The sequence below is a fragment of the Malus sylvestris genome, chromosome 3 (assembly GCF_916048215.2).
Source record: "Malus sylvestris chromosome 3, drMalSylv7.2, whole genome shotgun sequence".
Classification (NCBI taxonomy): domain Eukaryota; kingdom Viridiplantae; phylum Streptophyta; class Magnoliopsida; order Rosales; family Rosaceae; genus Malus; species Malus sylvestris.
Genome location: NC_062262.1, coordinates 5,881,530 through 5,902,690, shown reverse-complemented (window position 1 = coordinate 5,902,690; position 21,161 = coordinate 5,881,530). Strand labels below are relative to the sequence as shown.

The 21,161-nt window shown below is 39.8% G+C and overlaps 3 protein-coding genes and 1 long non-coding RNA gene across 20 annotated transcripts; 2 read left to right on the top strand and 2 right to left on the bottom strand.

Moving 5' to 3' along the window:
- Nucleotides 1-217: 217 nt before the first annotated feature.
- LOC126615340 (dehydrodolichyl diphosphate synthase 2-like) lies at nucleotides 218-20,958 on the bottom strand. 17 transcript variants are annotated; one of them, XR_007620779.1, is made up of 6 exons: nucleotides 20,300-20,957; nucleotides 20,127-20,194; nucleotides 19,208-19,736; nucleotides 18,864-18,929; nucleotides 18,167-18,213; nucleotides 218-708 (listed from the first exon to the last, which is right to left on the bottom strand). XR_007620779.1 is itself a non-coding variant. In XM_050283160.1 (4 exons), exons 1-4 carry the CDS (start codon nucleotides 20,744-20,746, stop codon nucleotides 19,289-19,291), a joined length of 816 nt encoding a protein of 271 aa, XP_050139117.1. In that variant the 5' UTR covers nucleotides 20,747-20,958; the 3' UTR covers nucleotides 19,107-19,288. The 17 variants fall into 17 exon arrangements, 2 of the variants coding, with proteins under 2 accessions (XP_050139117.1, XP_050139116.1); XR_007620783.1 differs by having other exon boundaries at nucleotides 218-365; XR_007620776.1 differs by lacking the exon at nucleotides 218-708 and adding an exon at nucleotides 17,677-18,101.
- LOC126615341 (dehydrodolichyl diphosphate synthase 2-like) lies at nucleotides 1,550-3,513 on the bottom strand. The gene is made up of 3 exons (XM_050283161.1): nucleotides 2,861-3,513; nucleotides 2,669-2,736; nucleotides 1,550-2,277 (listed from the first exon to the last, which is right to left on the bottom strand). Exons 1-3 carry the CDS (start codon nucleotides 3,305-3,307, stop codon nucleotides 1,830-1,832), a joined length of 963 nt encoding a protein of 320 aa, XP_050139118.1. The 5' UTR covers nucleotides 3,308-3,513; the 3' UTR covers nucleotides 1,550-1,829.
- LOC126615345 (probable disease resistance protein RF9) lies at nucleotides 7,043-14,925 on the top strand. Its single transcript, XM_050283169.1, has 3 exons — nucleotides 7,043-8,183; nucleotides 12,647-14,401; nucleotides 14,555-14,925. The coding sequence occupies exons 1-2, from the start codon at nucleotides 7,151-7,153 to the stop codon at nucleotides 14,377-14,379; spliced, it is 2,766 nt and encodes a 921-aa protein (XP_050139126.1). The 5' UTR covers nucleotides 7,043-7,150; the 3' UTR covers nucleotides 14,380-14,401; nucleotides 14,555-14,925.
- Nucleotides 10,374-11,586, top strand: LOC126615348 (uncharacterized). Its single transcript, XR_007620786.1, has 2 exons — nucleotides 10,374-11,092; nucleotides 11,310-11,586. It is a non-coding gene; the product is annotated as an uncharacterized LOC126615348 (long non-coding RNA).
- Nucleotides 20,959-21,161: the final 203 nt, after the last annotated feature.

Below are 21,161 nucleotides of genomic sequence, written 5' to 3'. Positions count from 1 at the left end.
TTTAACGAAAAGTTCCCGGTACTGTTTATTTTAACGAAAAACCATATTTTTACATTAAAAAGTCAATTATGATATTATTCACTTTACCCTTTATTTTGTCCTTATCGTTAAAACTCAAAGTTTTCAAACCCTTTTCATTAGTTTTCCTCTTAATTTACCGTTGATTTATTTGATCTTGTGGTTAGAACTTAGAACCAAGAGCATGGGTGCAAAGAGATGAGCCGGGAGTTAGAATTACTTCCTTTGTTGTATTCATCTAGACGTCCTCACGTAGGACAACCACATAACAGACTACAAGTGCAACCAATATCTCAGCCAACTGCCCTTCGCATCTCACCCACTTTCTTCTTTAACCTTCAACGTACCTGACCAAATGGCAACAGCAATAAAAAAAACAAAGTACACACCTAACTGTACTGTATTAGTAACATCTCCCTTGTTAGGGGCCTGCTATCCACCACATTATTGTTCAATCAGGGATGCTTCTGTAGCAGGAAGGAAAGGGACGCCCCTTGTCGGTTTCGTCCATTTTCATTTTTCTCCTTCTCTTCCGAGTAATCGGATACCATAGCCACATTTTGAGTACATATTTCGGCCAACTCTAGCGGAAAGACGTTCTAGACCAGAGTGGCTGCTTCTCATACTGATGATTTTATCATATCATTACAAACCATAAGAAAAAAAAAGACATAATCAAAAGCCACATACCTTGGGAAACAAGTATCCTTGCTCTTGTCCAGGATCTGCAATCTTCCCTGGAGCATGGTGTTTTGTGGAAACCAAGTTAAATGGATCGGTGCAAAGACTGATGGAATTACCAAAAAACAAAGGCCTCTCTCAAGGGAGACCTATAAGCATGGTTGGCTGTCATAATTGCTGTTTTTGTCATTAAACTAATGCAGGATGCCAGGATTAAGTAGAACATAAATGAAGAGATCAGCTAAATGACTGCATATAATTCAGTTTGACAATCCGGCATTCACGCTACTCAGGAACCTCCACAGCATTATGCATGAGGCGGCTCCTAATCAAACATGATGATTATGTATCCACGCTCTGTATAATAGTAATAGACGACACAACATCTTTCAGAATAAGCAATTATCAATGCCCCGGCCCCCTGGTAAGTGAAACCGATAATTTTGAGCAATTTGCTAGCAGTAGAATTGTTTAGCCCAAACTGTGTACTGTAGAATCTATCCTTGCGAACAAGGAGTTATGAATATTCACTTTACAGTATGACGAAAAAAATCATAGCTACAAGCACCAATGGTGTAATTAATCAAACAGGAAGTACACAACTGTGCTACAATGTGGAGCAATAATTACTTTTAGAGCGTAAGATTAACGCAAAATGGACTAAAAAAGTAATGTTTACAGCAAACTGTTAATTTGTTTGCCTTACCATTTGAACGAGAGATAATGCTTTACATAATCTTCTTGCTCCTGCAAAACAAAGTCTTCATGCTATCTGCTCATGGACAAACGGGGTAAAATTAATAATAGGAAGTGCCTGTAAATCTGAAATAATCAGATGAAAGAGAAGATATGGAGAAACAATAGAATTACAGAGTATGAACGATTCATTCTATGACCATGATGACACTAATTTACCGTTGGTAAAGCCATAACTAGGAAACAACCAGGTAGACGGGCAGACACACACATGCTACATAGATTCATAAATATTTGATGCAACTACTGATACAGGGACTGAGACAATTAGATCAAGAAAGAATATTCATTACATGTGCAACCAGCATATGATACTGATATTTACACAACACCTCTGCCGCTGCCTCTGCTGCAAGGAAATACAATTTCGTCACTTATAGATCTCTTCCACCATAACGCCTCTGCCTCTGCTGAAAGGAAACCAAGGCCTCCACAAACTCAGACTTCCCAAAATCAGGCCAAAGTGCCGATGCAAAGAAAAGTTCCGTGTAGGCCAACTGCCACAACAAGAAGTTACTGACTCTGAGTTCGCCACTTGTTCGTATTAGCAGATCAGGGTAGGGAAACTCGGTACAGTTAGTTTCTAGTTCTTGTTCAATGAGGCTTTCATTGATATCGTCCACTTCAATAACGCCATCTTTTACCTTTTGAGAAATACTTTTGCATGCTTGCACAACATCATATTTTCCGCTGTAGCTCACTGCCACAATTAGTTGGAGTCTAGAGTTGTCCTTCGTTCTCTCCTCCGCATCACTTATCAGTTTCGGTAAAGGGTCAGGGAGCTTTGACGAATCCCCAATGATTGATATTTGAATACCTTCGCTGTCAAAGCAAATAGAAACCAAATCAGATGTTTTAACACAGTGTAACTCAGTACCTCATTGAGATTGAGTACACCAGCCACCCATTCAATCTAGCAGGTCTCAACTTGCCAGAGAGTTTTCAACGAATACATTCTAACGATTAACACCATAACAAGACAATATACAATTAGGTTCACCGGAACCAGTTCAGGTTAGGAGTTTTCGGCCACAGCACAAAAATGTGCAATTCAAGTTTTTAGTGCAATAAAAATCCCTAGGAAGTAAAAATAGTTTCAAAGCTCACAAAAAATGGGAAAAACATTTCAAGTTGCAGCACATCCCAGCAAAACCTATGCAGAAATGTGATGAATTCAAACAAGTAACAATGAATTCGAACATAAATGTGCTACCTTGCAAAATCGTCAATTTCAGAGCTAATCATCTTCTCAAACAAATCCAGCAGAAATTCAACCTCCACCTACATTATAACCAAGCCAAATCATTCCACAGTTCCAAAAATAAACACAACACCAAAACAACAACAAAAAAAGCACTTTACATCAAAAAGCACTTTTCTTGCTTCTGAGTTTTGAACAACTGACCTTTGGCCGAGTCCAATTATCAAAAGAAAACGCGAAAACAGTGAGAACCCTAATCCCCCATTTACAGCACAGCTCAACGAGCCCTCTCAGCGACTGCGCACCCGCCTCGTGACCCGACCCGACCGGCAGCCCCCTCCGCCTCTCCCACCTCACGTTGCCGTCCATGATCACGGCCACGTGTCTTGGCATCAACTCTCTCCGTAGGCCCGCCGGCAACGGCTCGTCATCCGGCGGGAAGTGTACACCAGGGGCAAATCGGTCATTAAATTGCTCTCTGCTCTCTTCCCTGTGAACAACCGCATCGGTTGCCGTTGCGCAATGAAGAGAGAGAGAGTTGGATAGGCGCGGATGTGATCGGATTCTTCTGGGTGTTTGATTGCGCGAGAATCTGGGATTGGAGGGAGTGAGAGCGTTCTGGATTGGAACAGGGAAGCGGAGGGATAGCATTATCCGGGATAGGGATTTGATTTAGACTGTGAAGTAGTTGTTCTTGTGCTGCTGCTGCTGCCTCGGCTGCGTAGGGCGGCGGCGCTGTGGGTTTTGACCGTTCATTTCTTGCAGACGACAGTCGTGCAGAGGAGACCCGTTTAAATTGACCCTAATGTATGACCCGCGCTGCTTCGGATTATCCAAACCTTTTCGCGGGAGAATAATATTTTCGGCGTGGTACACAAAGTTTGGTTTATGAGTCTTCAATTTTGTATATTGATATTTTAATTTGAAAAACAGGTTTAAATGATATGAAATAAAATTCTAGTTGAATTAATGGAAAGAAATACACCACATGACTGTATTATTTGACGGGTCAAATGATGTGTATATGTCACATTAATTAATAAATTTATCTGACTGAATGTTGGTTGTATGCATCACTTGTCTCAATAACAAGGTACACAAAAGTGATTTAAAATGTGGTCTCCATATCATTATTCGAAAAAGAAATTAGTTATAAATGACGCATCGATTAAAATATTAACAATACAACTATTATACATCGATGATATACTTAGAACTAATTATTTCAACTCATTCGACTAATTTCTCTTTTAATTTTGTGTAGAAATTTTTTATGCGGCCGTTTCAAGTCATTAAAGCACACCATTTATAAGAGTTGGAGAGGTTCTAAGTTCGTATCTCTTTGTGGATAAAAAAAGGGTTCGTTTTACCACTATTGATTCCTAGGCTAGGCGATATAACATTATCGAAAATTATTAACATGATTGTGGCTAATGGGAGGCTGAAATGCCTCTGTAAGTTTACTCAACCCCTAAAAAGGAAAACTGCTTGAGAAAGCCACCAACTGATCCTCTTTTCAAAAAAAAAAAAAAATTTATGAAGACGTGAAATCAATTACTGATAAAAAGCAAGACCATCTAAGCTAAACAATGTGCAATCAATATGAGTGAAATAAGAATTAGTAAGGGAATACATTAGTTGGTTAATTTGAAAAAGAGTAAATTGTAGCAATGATCCCTCAACTTTAATCAAATTGGAGCAATGGTCCCTCAACTAAAAATTCATTACCATTTGTCCCTCAACTTATCAAAATGTGTAGCTATAGTCATTTTCATCAATTTCATCACAATTTTGTTAAAATAAGTTATGTTGGAATGACCATTTATACAATTAGGATCCCTCAACTCATCAAAGTGTGTAATTATGATCATTTTCGTCAACTACGTCAAAATTTTTGTCAAAACGAGTAATGTTGGAAGGACCATTGCTACAATTGGGTTAAAGTTAAGGGAACATTTCTCCAGTTGAATTAAAGTTGAGGGACCAATGGTAATAGATTTTTAGTTGAGGGACCATAGCTGCACGCTTTGATGAGTTGAGGGACCAATGGTAATAGATTTTTAGTTGAGGGATCATTGCTCCAATTGAGTTAAAGTTAATGGACCATAGCTACATTTTACTCTTTGAAAAAAATGAATTGGTGACAACATGGGTGGACATTGAATGGGTTGGTTGGGTTGAACTTCAATTCGTTGGTCAATTTAATAGACTCGGGTTGGAGTTTTTTCAACCCATTGCCACCCAAGAAAATGAACAAACCAACCCACTCAAATAATTCTTAGGCAGGTTGGATTGTGTTTCAAAGCTTGAACTTAATTAGTTTCTTTCTTGTTCCTAATGCGAGTGTAAGTGACAAAAAAAATCAATAGTCCCGTCAAATTAGGTCTAAATCATTTAAATTTAGTGTTGTAATTGAGAAGCATATCACCAATCATATCACAATCGATGCCTAATGTAATTCAATTACATATTGGTGGCGCATGAAAATTGCTTTAGCATAAATGAATACTACAACTACTCCTTACATAATACGAACCCACAAAAAAGTTCAACAAATTAGGTATAATCCTACTTATCATGCCTATATATCTTTCACAATATTTTATTTTCTTTATAATGTGTTTACCAATTAATTATTTAGAGTTATACAAATGCGGCAGCAGAAAGAAGATTAATCGTAACCATACATTTCTCCTAAATAAGGTATAATAATAAAAAAAAAAATTTAAGTTATGTACTGCAGTACATTTTATTACATTAATTTGAAATATATCTAAAAGCTGATTTTGTAAAAGTTCCACAACCATCACACCTCACTCAAACTGAAAAAAGTTGAAGAATATAATTAAGGTACAGTATCACAATTTACTTATTTCATAAACATGATCACAAACTGTTAGCTTGAATTGACAAAATACTTAATTTACAAGTAAAAGTGTTGCTATGGGCAAATTGTCTACTTTGAAGGTACTTATGTTATTACTATTACTCTCTACTTATTTTCTCATATTGTTTGTAGATTCACAATGAAAACCCGAAGCATCACGTGAAAACAAATGGGTGGCAACCATAACATTGATGTTTCATGAACACTTTATTTTTGTAATTTGTAAATAGAGAAAATTGTAGCAATGGTCTCTCAACTTTAACCAAATTAGAGTAATGGTCCCTCAATTAAAAATTCATGACTAATGGTCTCTTAACTCCTCAAAACGTGCAACTATGGTTCTTTCGTCAACTTCGTCAAAACTTCTTTCAAAACGAGTTGTGTTGGAATAATCATTGCTACTATTGGGTTAAAGTTGAGGAACAATTGCTCCAACCAATTGGATTAAAGTTGAGAAACTATTTCTCTAATTGGATTAAAATCAAGAGATCATTTCTACAAATTTTTTCATTTAGTTTCTCATATTTATCCCTTAATTCCTACTTCACCTGGTTAAAGATCCCACAAACTAGAAGAATTGCGTTGATAAAGGCAGTGCGTCGGAGAGCGAAAATGAAGCGGAAGTGGAGGAGGTTCTGGTTCTGGATGAAAAGAAGGAAATGGAAATCACCCACCCATTACTCTTAGCCTAAAAAAAGTTTGCAAAGTAACCTCCTTTACCTTTTTGAGCTCGTTTGATAACTATTTCGTATTTACTTTTTAACAGTTTTTTTTTAATACTTTCCCTAAATATCGAACACGCAAAAGGAAAATCCAAAACTAAAAACGAAATAGTTATAAAATATGTATTCTTGTTCACTGATTCATGATTACGTATTGTGTTAATTAGATTGGCTTGCTGATTGATTGATCCTTAAACTGTACCTCGAGGTACATTTTTGTCACTACACTATGCACTAATTGACTAATTTAGATTGAAAATCAAAGCTACATATTTTGTTGTTAGTTTGGCTTTTGTTTTGAGAACAAAAACCGAGTGCCAATGCTTGACTAGCAAGTAATCTTCACCGGTCTCACAATTAGTGTTCAACTAGTCTGCACATAGTGCCTTCTTCTACAATTTACTAACAAGAAGTGTGCATAAAAGTTGAGTAGCGACAATGTGTTACACATTGTATTCAATTTAGAGGATAAAACCAAAGCCAAATGTTACTTTACTTATGAATAAATGCACATCACGTACTTTCCTTGGGAGGGTTTCCAATCCATCTAAGTTCGAATTCCATAGTAGCAATCCACGCGACGAATCACTCAGGCACATCACGTACTTTACTTGGGAGGGTTTCCAATCCATCAAAGTTCGAACTCCATGGTAGCAATCCATGCGACAAATCACTCAAGCCAACCGCAGATTCCTTCTCCGATGAGTTAATAGGCATCACATACGTTACTTGTATGTGATGGGAAGAGAATATATTGACACTATATATATGGAAGGGAAGAGGGTACTTTTCCACTCATATCAATCATAAATACATAAGAGAAAAAGAAAAAAAAGCTTCCTTAGTTTTCTTTTTCTTTTGGCGAAGATCAGATACATCAGAAATATGGCTGAGGCGATCGTTTCTATGGTGCTCGAAGGCTTGAAAAGCCTCCTTGTGAATGAAGCCAAGTTCTTGAGTGGAGTCGGCGATCAATTTGAGCATGCACAGAACGAGCTCTACTTGATGCGGGGCTACCTGAAAGATGCAGATGCAAAACAAGGAGACGATGAATTAGTACGTAATTGGGTTGGTATTATTAGAGATGCTGCTTATGATCTGGAGGATGTCGTTGAATCCTTTGTCTTGAAAGTGGCTTATGGGAGGAAAAGAAGTATGGTGCTTGTTCTGAAAAGGTCTGCTTGTATCTTGAGTGAAGGAATTAATCGTCACAAGATAGGGTCGAAGATTGAGAACATTGCGACCGAACTTTCTAAGCTGAAATCGAGCTTAGAAGGTTATAGCATAGCAAGGCAAATAGGCGGGAGTGTAAGTGCTACTTCTTTTGAGAGGCAACAAGATTATCGGTTAACTTATTCTCATGTTGTTGAACATCATTTTGTTGGGTTAAAGGAAGAGATTGACCTGTTGGCCGAAAATTTGGTGAAAAAAAAATACCAAGTTGTTTCTATTTGGGGGATGGGCGGTTTGGGGAAGACCACCCTTGCAAAACAGCTTAATAATCATAAGGATGTTAGGCCCGAATTTGATTGTTTTGCTTGGGTATGTGTAACTCAACAATTTCAAAAGGAAGATGTGTGGAAGAAAATTTTTGTTCAACTTACATCTGATGCCGACAAGGACAAAATTGAAAAAATAGAAAGCGATCAAATTGCTGGGGAGCTTTGTGTACTGCAACGAAAGAAGAAATGTTTAGTGGTTCTTGATGACATATGGACTCGTGATGCATGGAAATCTTTAAGAGCTGGATTTCCAATGAATGAGGAAACAGGAAGTCGAGTACTCATCACCACTCGCAACAAAGAAGTTGTTTCGGAGGCGCATGAAAGTGTTTACTTGCACCCAATTCGGCCCCTGAATGATGCTGAAAGCTGGGAACTATTCAAGAAGATAGTAACGTCTGGAAGAGATAACACAAGTATTTTCTCAACCAACCTCTTCATCTTTACTTTTCGTATTAATCAACTGAGCATTGTTAGATATTACGTTACTCCATTTGGCAGTGCATTGAAACAAAAATCTAGAATTTATGCACAGATATTTTCTTAAACTGCTAATTATACATTGTGCTGTGCATATCATGTCATTCATGGTGAGAAGAAAACTTTCAAACTACTCATAAATGTATTAGCATTAAGATACAAAACTAAAACTGTGTTATAATTGTGATTCTCCTCTGAATGTTGCTCTTTGATGTAAGACGCAATAGACTAAACTTAGCAAATAAAGAATAACTAGAAACACACAAGATTTTTGTTGATTCGGCATATTTTTGCCTACATCTAATTGTGGTTTCTCTATCTGGATAGAGAAACCACGGCTTCTTTGATTAATAATAAAGTACACACTACTTTTACAAACCCTATAACTAACCTCTCTCTCCTCTCTTGGTTGTCTCTGTTTTTCTGCTTGGTTTTCAGCCTTGCCACACCATGTTTATAAGTATAGGGCGTGGTTTACATGCCTATTTTCTATTAGGTTTCCTATTCTATATGGGATTGGAATATACATTTTCTTTCCTATTCCAATTCTGCTTCTAGGATTCCTAATCTAATTGTATACAACAACAACAACAACAACAAAGCCTTTTCCCACTAAGTGGGGTCGGCTATATGAATCCTAGAACGCCATTGCGCTCGGTTTTGTGTCATGTCCTCCGTTAGATCCAAGTACTCTAAGTCTTTTCTTAGAGTCTCTTCCAAAGTTTTCCTAGGTCTTCCTCTACCCCTTCGGCCCTGAACCTCTGTCCCGTAGTCACATCTTCGAACCGGAGCGTCAGTCGGCCTTCTTTGCACATGTCCAAATCACCGGAGCCGATTTTCTCTCATCTTTCCTACAATTTCGGCTACTCCTACTTTACCTCGGATATCCTCATTCCCAATCTTATCATTTCTCGTGTGCCCACACATCCCACGAAGCATCCTCATCTCCGCTACACCCATTTTGTGTACGTGTTGATGCTTCACCGCCCAACATTCTGTGCCATACAACATCGCTGGCCTTATTGCCGTCCTATAAAATTTTCCCTTGAGCTTCAGTGGCCTACGACGGTCACACAACACGCCGGATGCATTCTTACACTTCATCCATCCAGCTCGTATTCTATGGTTGAGATCTCCATCTAATTCTCCGTTCTCTTGCAAGATAGATCCTAGGTAGCGAAAACGGTCGCTTTTTGTGATCTTCGCTAGATTGCTCCGGTCATTAGTGTGGATAAGTATATAAATGGATAGAGATAGGAAAGCAAACACAAGATGTACGTGGTTCACCCAGATTGGCTACGTCCACGGAATAGAAGAGTTCTCATTAATTGTGAAGGGTTTACACAAGTACATAGGTTCAAGCTCTCCTTTAGTGAGTACAAGTGAATGATTTAGTACAAATGACATTAGGAAATATTGTGGGAGAATGATCTCGTAATCACGAAACTTCTAAGTATCGGAGTGTGGTGTCGTCTTGACTTGCCTTATCTGTCTCATAGGTAGATGTGGCATCTTCTCTGGAAGTACTCTTCCTCCATCCAGGGGTGGTATCTTTAACTGGTGGAGATGCACAAGGTAATGTATCAATTTCACTTGAAGCTTACTTGTAGTTTCAGGCTTGGTCAAGCGCGATACAAACCATGTAGTAGGAGTCCCCCAAGTCGCCGAGCTAGGGGGTCTGCTGAAAGAGGTGACAGACAAGGTAAGCAATCAGAGCTCCGACTGATTGTTCACCTTCTCCCCATCTTGCAGCAGCATGAAGGATAAAGAGAAGAAAAATGAGAAGAGATGATATGAGATACTTTTGCTTTTGAAGAAGTAACTTTCCACAGGCTTATTCTTGAACTGAGCTGGAGGGTTTTCTGGTTTCCTCCAGAGTATAAGGCCGACTGAAGAATTTGAGGATCAAAACAAGTCCATCAAATCTAGAGTACGTTCCACCCTGCTGATATGGGATACTTTTGCTTTTGACAGAGTAATGGATGTATCGGCACGTGTGCTGTTACGCTTGTCTCCACATGCTTCCTTGTATCCTTCGCACTTGCCCTATCTGTTCCTCAAGCAGATGCGGAATCTTCCCTGGAAACATAAGATGTTGAAGATGAGTACTCGAGAGCAATGCCAGGTAAGTAATCAGGTAAGGGGTTCCAGGCAGTCAGTTCCTGGCTGGAAGCTTGATTCCAAGTGCTGACTGATTGCTCTATTTCTCCTTGTCTTGCAGGTAAAAACAAGGCCAAAGGAAAAGACAGGGAAAAAGCATGATATGGGATACTCTTGCTTTTAACCCTGATGATATGAGATATTCTTGCTCTAGTATAGCTTGTTTGCAGAGGTATTATCGGGGGGAAAGAAAGCTGAATATTTCGAAAGGCTTCGTTGGGAGTGCCCTCTCAGATATGATGAAGGGTTGAGCATTTTTGCAGGTCTGCCTGTCCGTTGGGGATGGAGGTCGACATATATAGGAGTCTTCCTAACAACAAGTAGTAATGCTATTCCTTTACCCTGCTTGGTCATAGCACGGTAGTGGGAGCTGCCAGTTTCACATGTTTTAACTCTGTCAGAGCACTTTGAAAAAGTGGTCTGTGGTATCTGGTTCTCGAGATTCGGAGAACGATGCCTCTTCGATTTTTGAGAAAGCAATCATGTTGGGGGTCTGACTCTCGAGATTCGGAGAGCAGTGTCTCTTCGATTTTTGAGGAAGTAATCATGTTGGGAGTCTGGCTCTCGAGATTCGAAGGGCGGTGCCTCTTCGATTTTGGAGCAAGCAATCTTGTTGGGAGTGTTGTCTTGAATGTGAGTAAAGGTTGGGCATGTTTGCTAGTCTACCTTGCCACGAAGCACAAAGGTTGACACACAGGGACTTTCCAATTATCCAGCAATGGTACTGTTCCTTTACCCTCTCTTCGATTTTGAGAAAGTAGTCATGTTGGGAGTCTGGCTCTCGAGATTCGGAGGACGGTGCCTCTTCGATTTTGGAGCAAGCAATCTTGTTGGGAGTGTTTTCTCGAATGTGAGTAAAGGTTGGGCATGTTTGCTAGTCTACCTTGCCACGAAGCACAGAGGTTGACACACAGGGACTTTCCAATTATCCAGCAGTGGTACTGTTCCTTTACCCTTGTGGGTAATAATATGGTAGCTAGACCTTCAAAATTTATGTGTCTAAACTTTGTTAGTGCTGTTTCTTTGCTATTCTTTTACCTTTCTTGGTCAGAGCGATGTAGTGGGAGCTGCAAGCTTCACGTGCTCAACTTTGGCAGAGAACTTTGGCAAAGTTATATGTGGTACCCATGAGCTATTGTTGCGTGTGGGAAGTGGGTGATTGAACAGTAAGATTCATGTGCTTTCTACTTCACCAGAAGTCTTCGACAGAATGCCCATAATTTCTGCAAAGCTGAGTGTGCGTGTGACAGGTGCTGACAAGGCTAGAAAAGTAGGTGCCTCTTCGATTTCTGAGATTGGCCCTCGTGGTCTCTGAGCAGCCCAGCTTTTGAGAAAGCGAGCGCCTCTTCGATTGATTCGGAGAACGATGCCTCATCGATTTTTGAGAAAGCAATCATGCTGGGGGTCTGGCTCTCGAAGATTCGGGGAGCAGTGTCTCTTCGATTTTTGAGAAAGTAATCATGTTGGGAGTCTGGCTCTCGAGATTCGGAGGGCGGTGCCTCTTCGATTTTGGAGCAAGCAATCTTGTTGGGAGTGTTTTCTCGAATGTGAGTAAAGGTTGGGCATGTTTGCTAGTCTACCTTGCCACGAAGCTTCTCTTCGATTTTTAAGAAAGTAGTCATGTTGGGAGTCTGGCTCTCGAGATTCGGAGGACGGTGCCTCTTCGATTTTGGAGCAAGCAATCTTATTGGGAGTGTTTTCTCGAATGTGAGTAAAGGTTGGGCATGTTTGCTAGTCTACCTTGCCACGAAGCACAGAGGTTGACACACAGGGACTTTCCAATTATCCAGCAGTGGTACTGTTCCTTTACCCTTGTGGGTAATAATATGGTAGCTAGACCTTCAAAATTTATGGGTTTAAACTTTGTATAAGAAAACTTAATTCTTTCTTAACCCTTGTAGGACAAGAATTTGTGCACATTAGCTTTCCTAATACAATCCTAAACAAAGTAGAAATTGACGAACCAATTCCTAACAAACTGAACATTCTATTTAACTGAAAAAGTGTACGTCTAGGCATCACTCAATGCGTTTCTCCAGTAGGAATGTCAGTCAGTTGCACTGTTAGTGTTAATGTAGTGAAGATCGATCAATATTTGCCGAAGGGCAGATGGACATTGGAGATGGACATTTGTTACTAGCAAGCGTGCATACTTTTGGAATGTCATATTAAGTGTTGTATGTTTTGCAATATATGGCAAGTGCAGTTAATTTATTCGGAATTTCTGTTCTTTAACCAGAGTCGGAAGTCGACAGAAAGAAGGAAGAACTAGGGAAGGAGATGCTTAAACATTGCGGGGGTTCACCATTGGCTATCGTCGTGCTTGCAGGACTTCTAGCTAGAAAAGAAACAGTTGAAGATTGGAAGACTGTGCAAAAGAATGTTGGCGCATACATAGGGAGAGGCACAGACCTTGAATCACGGTACAAAGGTGAAAATAGTGAAGGTACCTCACGTGTATTGGCATTGAGCTATGAGAGCTTACCATATCATTTAAAACCCTGCTTCCTATACTTGGGTCATTTTCCTGAGGATCGTGAGATACCAGTGAAAAGATTGATTCAATTGTGGATTGCAGAAGGTTTTATCTATTCAGCATCTGGAGAATTGTTGGAAGATGTGGCATACAATTGCTTAAATGAGTTGGTCATAAGATGTATGGTTCAAGTTGGACATCATGGTTCAACCAATAAGATTAAATCTTGTCGCCTCCATGATCTTATGCGAGATCTGTGCTTGTTAAAGGCGAAACATGAGAATTTTTTCCATATTTCAGATTCTTTTGCCGGGGCAACCCCGGTATCACCAAGTGGTAAAGTTCGAAGACATGTCATCTATTTAGACAAAATAGGTGATATATTAAATCCCCCGACAGATGGTCAACTTAGGTCTTTGTTATACTTTACGTCAGATGGGCTATGGTTTGGAAAACCAATTGAACAATGGTTCCAGAATATCAAATTGCTTAGAGTTTTGAGCTTCAAAGTGTTTGGAAGAGAAGTAGAGCTACCGAGCACAATTGGGAATCTAGTGCACTTGAGGTTTTTCAGTCTAGAGGGTTGTGTCGTAACACGATTTCCATCATCTATGTCTAAGTTGGTATGTTTGCAAACTCTAGATTTACGTTGCTACGAGCTTAAAGAGATGAAAAGGAGTTTCAGAAATCTGCACAATGTGATTCGACATTTGGGACAATTGAGACACTTATATTTACCAGCTCTAGGGTTCGGACTCAGAGCAGCAGAGAAGAGAGTCTTGCCATTGGCTACTCTTGGAAATTTGCAGACATTAGTCAATGCTTCGAACTGTGATTGTCGTTTGAGTGATCTTGCTGGATTAGCCAATCTTAGGAAAATGTCCATCGTTATAGAACCACCGGAAGATGAGATGAATATCGTTGATTCTGAAACCATACAATCCAACCGTCTTCAGTGGTTGTCTCTGGAATCTTCAACTGAGGTACAGGTTTCGGTAAGGATTCTACTAAGCTGTCGTAATATATACAAGCTGAAACTTGAAGGGCCAATTGCAGAGTTACCGAAAGACCTCCTGGAATATCCAAACCTGACCCAGATAAAGCTCTACGGAACTTCTCGCATGGACGAGCACATAAAAATACTAGAGCAGCTGCCGCATTTGAAATTTCTTTGGCTTTGGGACGTCACTTTGGAGATTCCAATACTTGTCTTCTCCAAACAAGGCTTTCCTTGTCTCGAATTCCTTTCCATTTCTATGATATCTCAACTAAAGGAGTGGAGGGTGGAGGAAGGAGCCATGAATTGCCTCCGCAGACTGCAAGTTACATTTTGCTCCGAGTTGAAGGAAGCTCCAGATGGGCTTCGATATATTGAAAAACTCGAGGAATTAGCCATCATAATGCCCCCTGAATTCTGTAGTGCACTTCGGAAAGGAGGAAAGGATTTTGACAAGATCAAACATGTCGCTTCTGTTAACTTGGTAGATATGTGGTAGATGCCTCCATCTCACTAATCAGGTACAAACTCCGTCAGCTAATATTAATCTGTTAATAATCGAAGATGGCAATGGCATACATCTGTTGCATCAACTGGAATTCTCTAGTGTAGTTAACTTGTTCTCAACTTAAAATTCTACCAACTCATCATTGTTTCTTTCTTTGTTTTTAAAGATCCGAGCGCAACGAGAGGCCGGATTGGGAGCAGTTCAGTTCTGAGGAATCTACAGCGGATGCTGTGTGAGATCGACTCTGTTCTTCTACCAGTTGTGTATGAAACATCTTTTATTTCTTTGTTGATTTGTTATATTAAACATATAGCTCGTGATGATCGGCTGCTTCTCAGGAAATAGTCGAATAAAAGTTATGGATAATAATTTGAATGATCGTGAGCCTCTTCATCCATTACCAATCGGTTTTGAATTGAATGCTCGCAGTCTAATAGTATTTAATTGTTTATGTTTCATAATATAACGTTTGTACATAAATAATTATGAATTCTATGATTGTATTTCTGTATTTTTAAGGGATTTTAACATTTTATATTTCCATTTTTACTTGTAAATTTAATCTTACATATTTTTATATACTCTAAAGTGTAGTATATACTAGGTAATAAGCCCGCGCGTTGCGCCGGGAACCAACTGTTTCAGGCGTAACTGCATGAATAACATCATTCTCTAGTGCTTACAAGAGTATTTTCTATTAGCATGTTTACGAATTCTCTAGTATGTCCATCAAAAAGTAAATAAATTCTCTATTATATATGTTTTCAATGGTGAAACAAAAAATGTTTACTGATGCATTCATACTAAGGACAGATAACAATCCGCCAATGGAATTAGATCTATGCAGTCAATTGAACATGTCAAGTAAAATCATATTCAGTTGAATCCAAACTATAGCGTGCTAAATAAAGACGGAAAAGGATACAACACTAGAATCTTCTGAGAATAGACATAAAAGAATTTTATGTTCTGAAAACTTCTAATAGGAAGAGAAAAGTTTAATGCACTCACAACGTCCTCCATTGTGGTACACCATCCTTGCATGGACGATAAACCATATCTGACACAGCCATTCTCACAAAATTCGGAGAACTTTTCAGTTTTAGGAGTGCTCAGATTGCACCTATTCCAATCTGGAATTAAATAAGAAATCAATCAAAAACTATTTCGTAAAGTACAACAAACTCGTAATCACTTGAACTTTCATCTCATACTATCAAATTCACTAAAATACTAAAGCAAAAATTATGATATTTTTGTATGTAATATGTTAAATGATAAATTTAATTAAAATAATAAACTCAAATTCTCAACACAAGTATAGTTTTTTAAGTGTAAATAGACACTTATTTGTATGATATATAATAAGTTTACTTAAATTCACCTAGTCCGCCTACGTCTCATCTAAGCGCATAGGCGCTATATCCTAGTCCATCACCCGACTAGCATACTTTAATTATAACCACCCGATGTTGGACTCCTGGATCCATAGTCCACCTATGCTTCATCTAGGGGCAAAGGCGCTAGATCCTAGTATGTCACCTGACTAGCATGCTTTAATTATAAGGAAAACTAATGAAAATGGCTTGAAACGTTTGAGTTTTAATGATAAGGACAAAATAAAGGGTAAAGTGAATAGTACATGATTGACTTTTTAGTGTAAAAATGTGGTTTTTCGTTAAAGTGAACAATACCGGAAGCTTTTCGTTAAAGTTCCCTTAATTATAACCACCCAATGTTATACTCTGGATCCATCGTTGTCTTTAGTTGAACTCTATCAAACAAACACTTAGTATTGAAGTTGTCATTTTACAAGATTTGAACTTAAAACCTCCAACCTACAACGCTACAAGTGCAGATCATGAATACATCACGTCTTTCAACCAAAAATGTAAAGCAAGCACTTTCTAAGCTTGAGAACAACTGACCTTGGACCGATTCCAATTATCATACGAAAAGGCAAAAACAGTGAGAACTCCAATTCCCCATTTGGAGCTCAGCTCAATGAGCTCTCTGACCGACCGTACACCGGCCTGGTGACCGGACCCAGCCGGCAACCCCCTCCGCTTCTCCCACCTCACGTTACCGTCCATGATCACCGCCACGTGCTTCGGCATCAAATCTCGCCGGAGACCCGCGGGCAGCGACTCCTCATCCGGCGGGAAGTCTCCGCCAGGGGCAAACTGTCTCGTCTCTTCCTTGAAAGCCGCAGCAGCTGCTGCTGAGCGAGGAAGAGAGAGTGGATTTGAGGGGAGTGGATGTGATCGGATTCCGGGTGTTTGCGAGCGGGAGGACCTCGGTTTGAAGGGAATGAGGGCGTTCTCGATTGGGATAGGAGAGCTCAGGGACAGGAACATGATGCTGCGGACTGTTACGTCGTCGTCTCCTCCGTGAGTTTGAACGTTAAGCCTCGCAGCGTTGGAAGACACTTGGACACTCGTACGCAGAGGCCAATTTAGCGGGAGAATTATTACAATTTGTAGTTTTTCTGGAAACTTTCTCATGCTATAAAGTACAAAAAAAAATTATTGGTGGTACCCATATATATTGCTGTATTGATGACCTAGCTGACGCGCGCGGAGCCCATGTACGACACAAACGCTGTGCAGAATTAATGAAAAATTGGGGCCGTGGCGGCCTCGAACAGTGGCCTAGAGGGGATAACTCAATGAGATACCCACCAACTCATCTGCACAACATTAATGCTCATTTAACAGCTCTTAATATTTTTTATTTCTTGTTGGTAGCGAACAATTTTTATGAATTATAATGTTCGTTAGGTACATTTTACATGTTCCACGTCTTTCCGAATTATAACTTGTATCTGATGCCGGGTTGAGACCGGGTGTTTCCACGTCTCTCTGCAGTTCCCACTCTTACATGCGGCCGTGATCTTACATACGATACCACCAGATACGCCCTTGCAATCTAACTCCTTGGGGGCAAAGACCTAATATCGTCGCATCAATAGAAACGATCAAGAATCCGTCTTCCTTCATCTGATAAGAAGTGGGTGTAGACGTGTTTATTGGATTTTTGCGTTCTTGTTTTGTACTCTTAATTTAGAGAACTTTAACGAAAAGTTCCCGGTACTGTTCATTTTAACGAAAAACCATATTTTTACATTAAAAAGTCAATTCTGATACTATTCACTTTACCCTTTATTTTGTCCTTATCGTTAAAACTCAAAGTTTTCAAACCCTTTTCATTAGTTTTCCTCTTAATTTACCATTGATTTATTCGATCTTGTGGTTAGAACTTAGAACCAAGAGCATGGGTGCAAAGAGATGAGCCGGGAGTTAGAATTACTTCCTTTGTTGTATTCATCTAGACGTCCTCACGTAGGACAACCACATAACAGACTACAAGTGCAACCAATATCTCAGCCAACTGCCCTTCGCATCTCACCCACCTTCTTCTTTAACCTTCAACGTACCTGACCAAATGGCAACAGCAATAAAAAAACAAAGTACACACCTAACTGTACTTTATTAGTAACATCTCCCTTGTTAGGGGCCTGCTATCCACCACATTATTGTTCAATCAGGGATGCTTCTGTAGCAGGAAGGAAAGGGACGCCCCTTGTCGGTTTCGTCCATTTTCATTTTTCTCCTTCTCTTCCGAGTAATCAGATACCATAGCCACATTTCGAGTACATATTTCGGCCAACTCTAGCGGAAAGACGTTCTAGACCAGAGTGGCTGCTTCTCATACTGATGATTTTATCGTATCATTACAAACCATAAGAAAAAAAAAGACATAATCAAAAGCCACATACCTTGGGGAACAAGTATCCTTGCTCTTGTCCAGGATCTGCAATCTTCCCTGGAGCATGGTGTTTTGTGGAAACCAAGTTAAATGGATCGGTGCAAAGACTGATGGAATTACCAAAAAAAAAAGGCCTCTCTCAAGGGAGACCTATAAGCATGGTTGGCTGTCATAATTGCTGTTTTTGTCATTAAACTAATGCAGGATGCCAGGATTAAGTAGAACATAAATGAAGAGATCAGCTAAATGACTGCATATAATTCAGTTTGACAATCCGGCTTTCACGCTACTCAGGAACCTCCACAGCATTATGCATGAGGCGGCTCCTAATCAAACATGATGATTATGTATCCACGCTCTGGATAATAGTAATAGACGACACAACATCTTTCAGAATAAGCAATTATCAATGCCCCGGCCCCCTGGTAAGTGAAACCGATAATTTTGAGCAATTTGCTAGCAGTAGAATTGTTTAGCCCAAACTGTGTACTGTAGAATCTATCCTTGCGAACAAGGAGTTATGAATATTCACCTTACAGTATGACGAAAAAAATCATAGCTACAAGCACCAATGGTGTAATTAATCAAACAGGAAGTACACAACTGTGCTACAATGTGGAGCAATAATTACTTTTAGAGCGTAAGATTAACGCAAAATGGACTAAAAAAGTAATGTTTACAGCAAACTGTTAATTTGTTTGCCTTACCATTTGAACGAGAGATAATGCTTTACATAATCTTCTTGCTCCTGCAAAACAAAGTCTTCATGCTATCTGCTCATGGACAAACCCAGGTAAAATTAATAATCGGAAGTGCCTGTAAATCTGAAATAATCAGATGAAAGAGAAGATATGGAGAAACAATAGAATTACAGAGTATGAACGATTCATTCTATGACCATGATGACACTAATTTACCGTTGGTAAAGCCATAACTAGGAAACAACCAGGTAGAAGGGCAGACACGCACATGCTACATAGATTCATAAATATTTGATGCAACTACTGATACAGGGACTGAGACAATTAGATCAAGAAAGAATATTCATTACATGTGCAACCAGCATATGATGCTGATATTTACACAACACCTCTGCCGCTGCCTCTGCTGCAAGGAAATACAATTTCGTCACTTATAGATCTCTTCCACCATAACGCCTCTGCCTCTGCTGAAAGGAAACCAAGGCCTCCACAAACTCAGACTTCCCAAAATCAGGCCAAAGTGCCGATGCAAAGAAAAGTTCCGTGTAGGCCAACTGCCACAACAAGAAGTTACTGACTCTGAGTTCGCCACTTGTTCGTATTAGCAGATCAGGGTAGGGAAACTCGGTACAGTTAGTTTCTAGTTCTTGTTCAATGAGGCTTTCATTGATATCGTCTACTTCAATAACGCCATCTTTTACCTTTTGAGAAATACTTTTGCATGCTTGCACAACATCATATTTTCCACTGTAGCTCACTGCCACAATTAGTTGAAGTCTAGAGTTGTCCTTCGTTCTCTCCTCCGCATCACTTATCAGTTTCGGTAAAGGGTCAGGGAGCTTTGACGAATCCCCAATGATTGATATTCGAATACCTTCGCTGTCAAAGCAAATAAAACCAAATCAGATGTTTTAACACAGTGTAACTCAGTACCTCATTGAGATTGAGTGCACCAGCCACCCATTCAATCTAGCAGGTCTCAACTTGCCAGAGAGTTTTCAACGAATACATTCTAACGATTAACGCCATAACAAGACAATATACAATTAGGTTCACCGGAACCAGTTCAGGTTAGGAGTTTTCGGCCACAGCACAAAAATGTGCAATTCAAGTTTTTAGTGCAATAAAAATCCCTAGGAAGTAAAAATAGTTTCAAAGCTCACAAAAAATGGGAAAAACATTTCAAGGTGCAGCACATCCCAGCAAAACCTATGCAGAAATGTGATGAATTCAAACAAGTAACAATGAATTCGAACATAAATGTGCTACCTTGCAAAATCGTCAATTTCGGAGCTAATCATCTTCTCAAACAAATCCAGCAGAAATTCAACCTCCACCTACATTATAACCAAGCCAAATCATTCCACAGTTCCAAAAAGAAACAAAAAAAGCACTTTACATCAGAAAGCACTTTTCTTGCTTCTGAGTTCTGAAGAACTGACCTTTGGCCGAGTCCAATTATCAAAAGAAAACGCAAAAACAGTGAGAACCCTAATCCCCCATTTACAGCACAGCTCAACGAGCCCTCTCAGCGAATGCGCACCCGCCTCGTGACCCGACCCGGCCGGCAGCCCCCTCCGCCTCTCCCACCTCACGTTGCCGTCCATGATCACGGCCACGTGTCTTGGCATCAACTCTCTCCGTAGGCCCGCCGGCAACGGCTCGTCATCCGGCCGGAAGTGTACACCAGGGGCAAATCGGTCATTAAATTGCTCTCTGCTCTCTTCCCTGTGAACAACCGCATCGGTTGCGGTTGCGCAATGAAGAGAGAGAGAGTTGGATAGGCGCGGATGTGATCGGATTCTTCTGGGTGTTTGATTGCGCGAGAATCTGGGATTGGAGGGAGTGAGAGCGTTCTGGATTGGAACAGGGAAGCGGAGGGATAGCATTATCCGGGATAGGGATTTGATTTAGACTGTGAAGTAGTTGTTCTTGTGCTGCTGCTGCTGCCTCGGCTGCGTAGGGCGGCGGCGCTGTGGGTTTTGACCGTTCATTTCTTGCAGACGACAGTCGTGCAGAGGAGACCCGTTTAAATTGACCCTAATGTATGACCCGCGCTGCTTCGGATTATCCAAACCTTTTCGCGGGAGAATAATATTTTCGGCGTGGTACACAAAGTTTAGTTTATGAGTCTTCAATTTTGTATATTGATATTTTAATTTGAAAAACAGGTTTAAATGATATGAAATAAAATTCTAGTTGAATTAATGGAAAGAAATACACCACATGACTGTATTATTTGATGGGTCAAATGATGTGTATATGTCACATTAATTAATAAATTTATCTGATTAAATGTTGGTT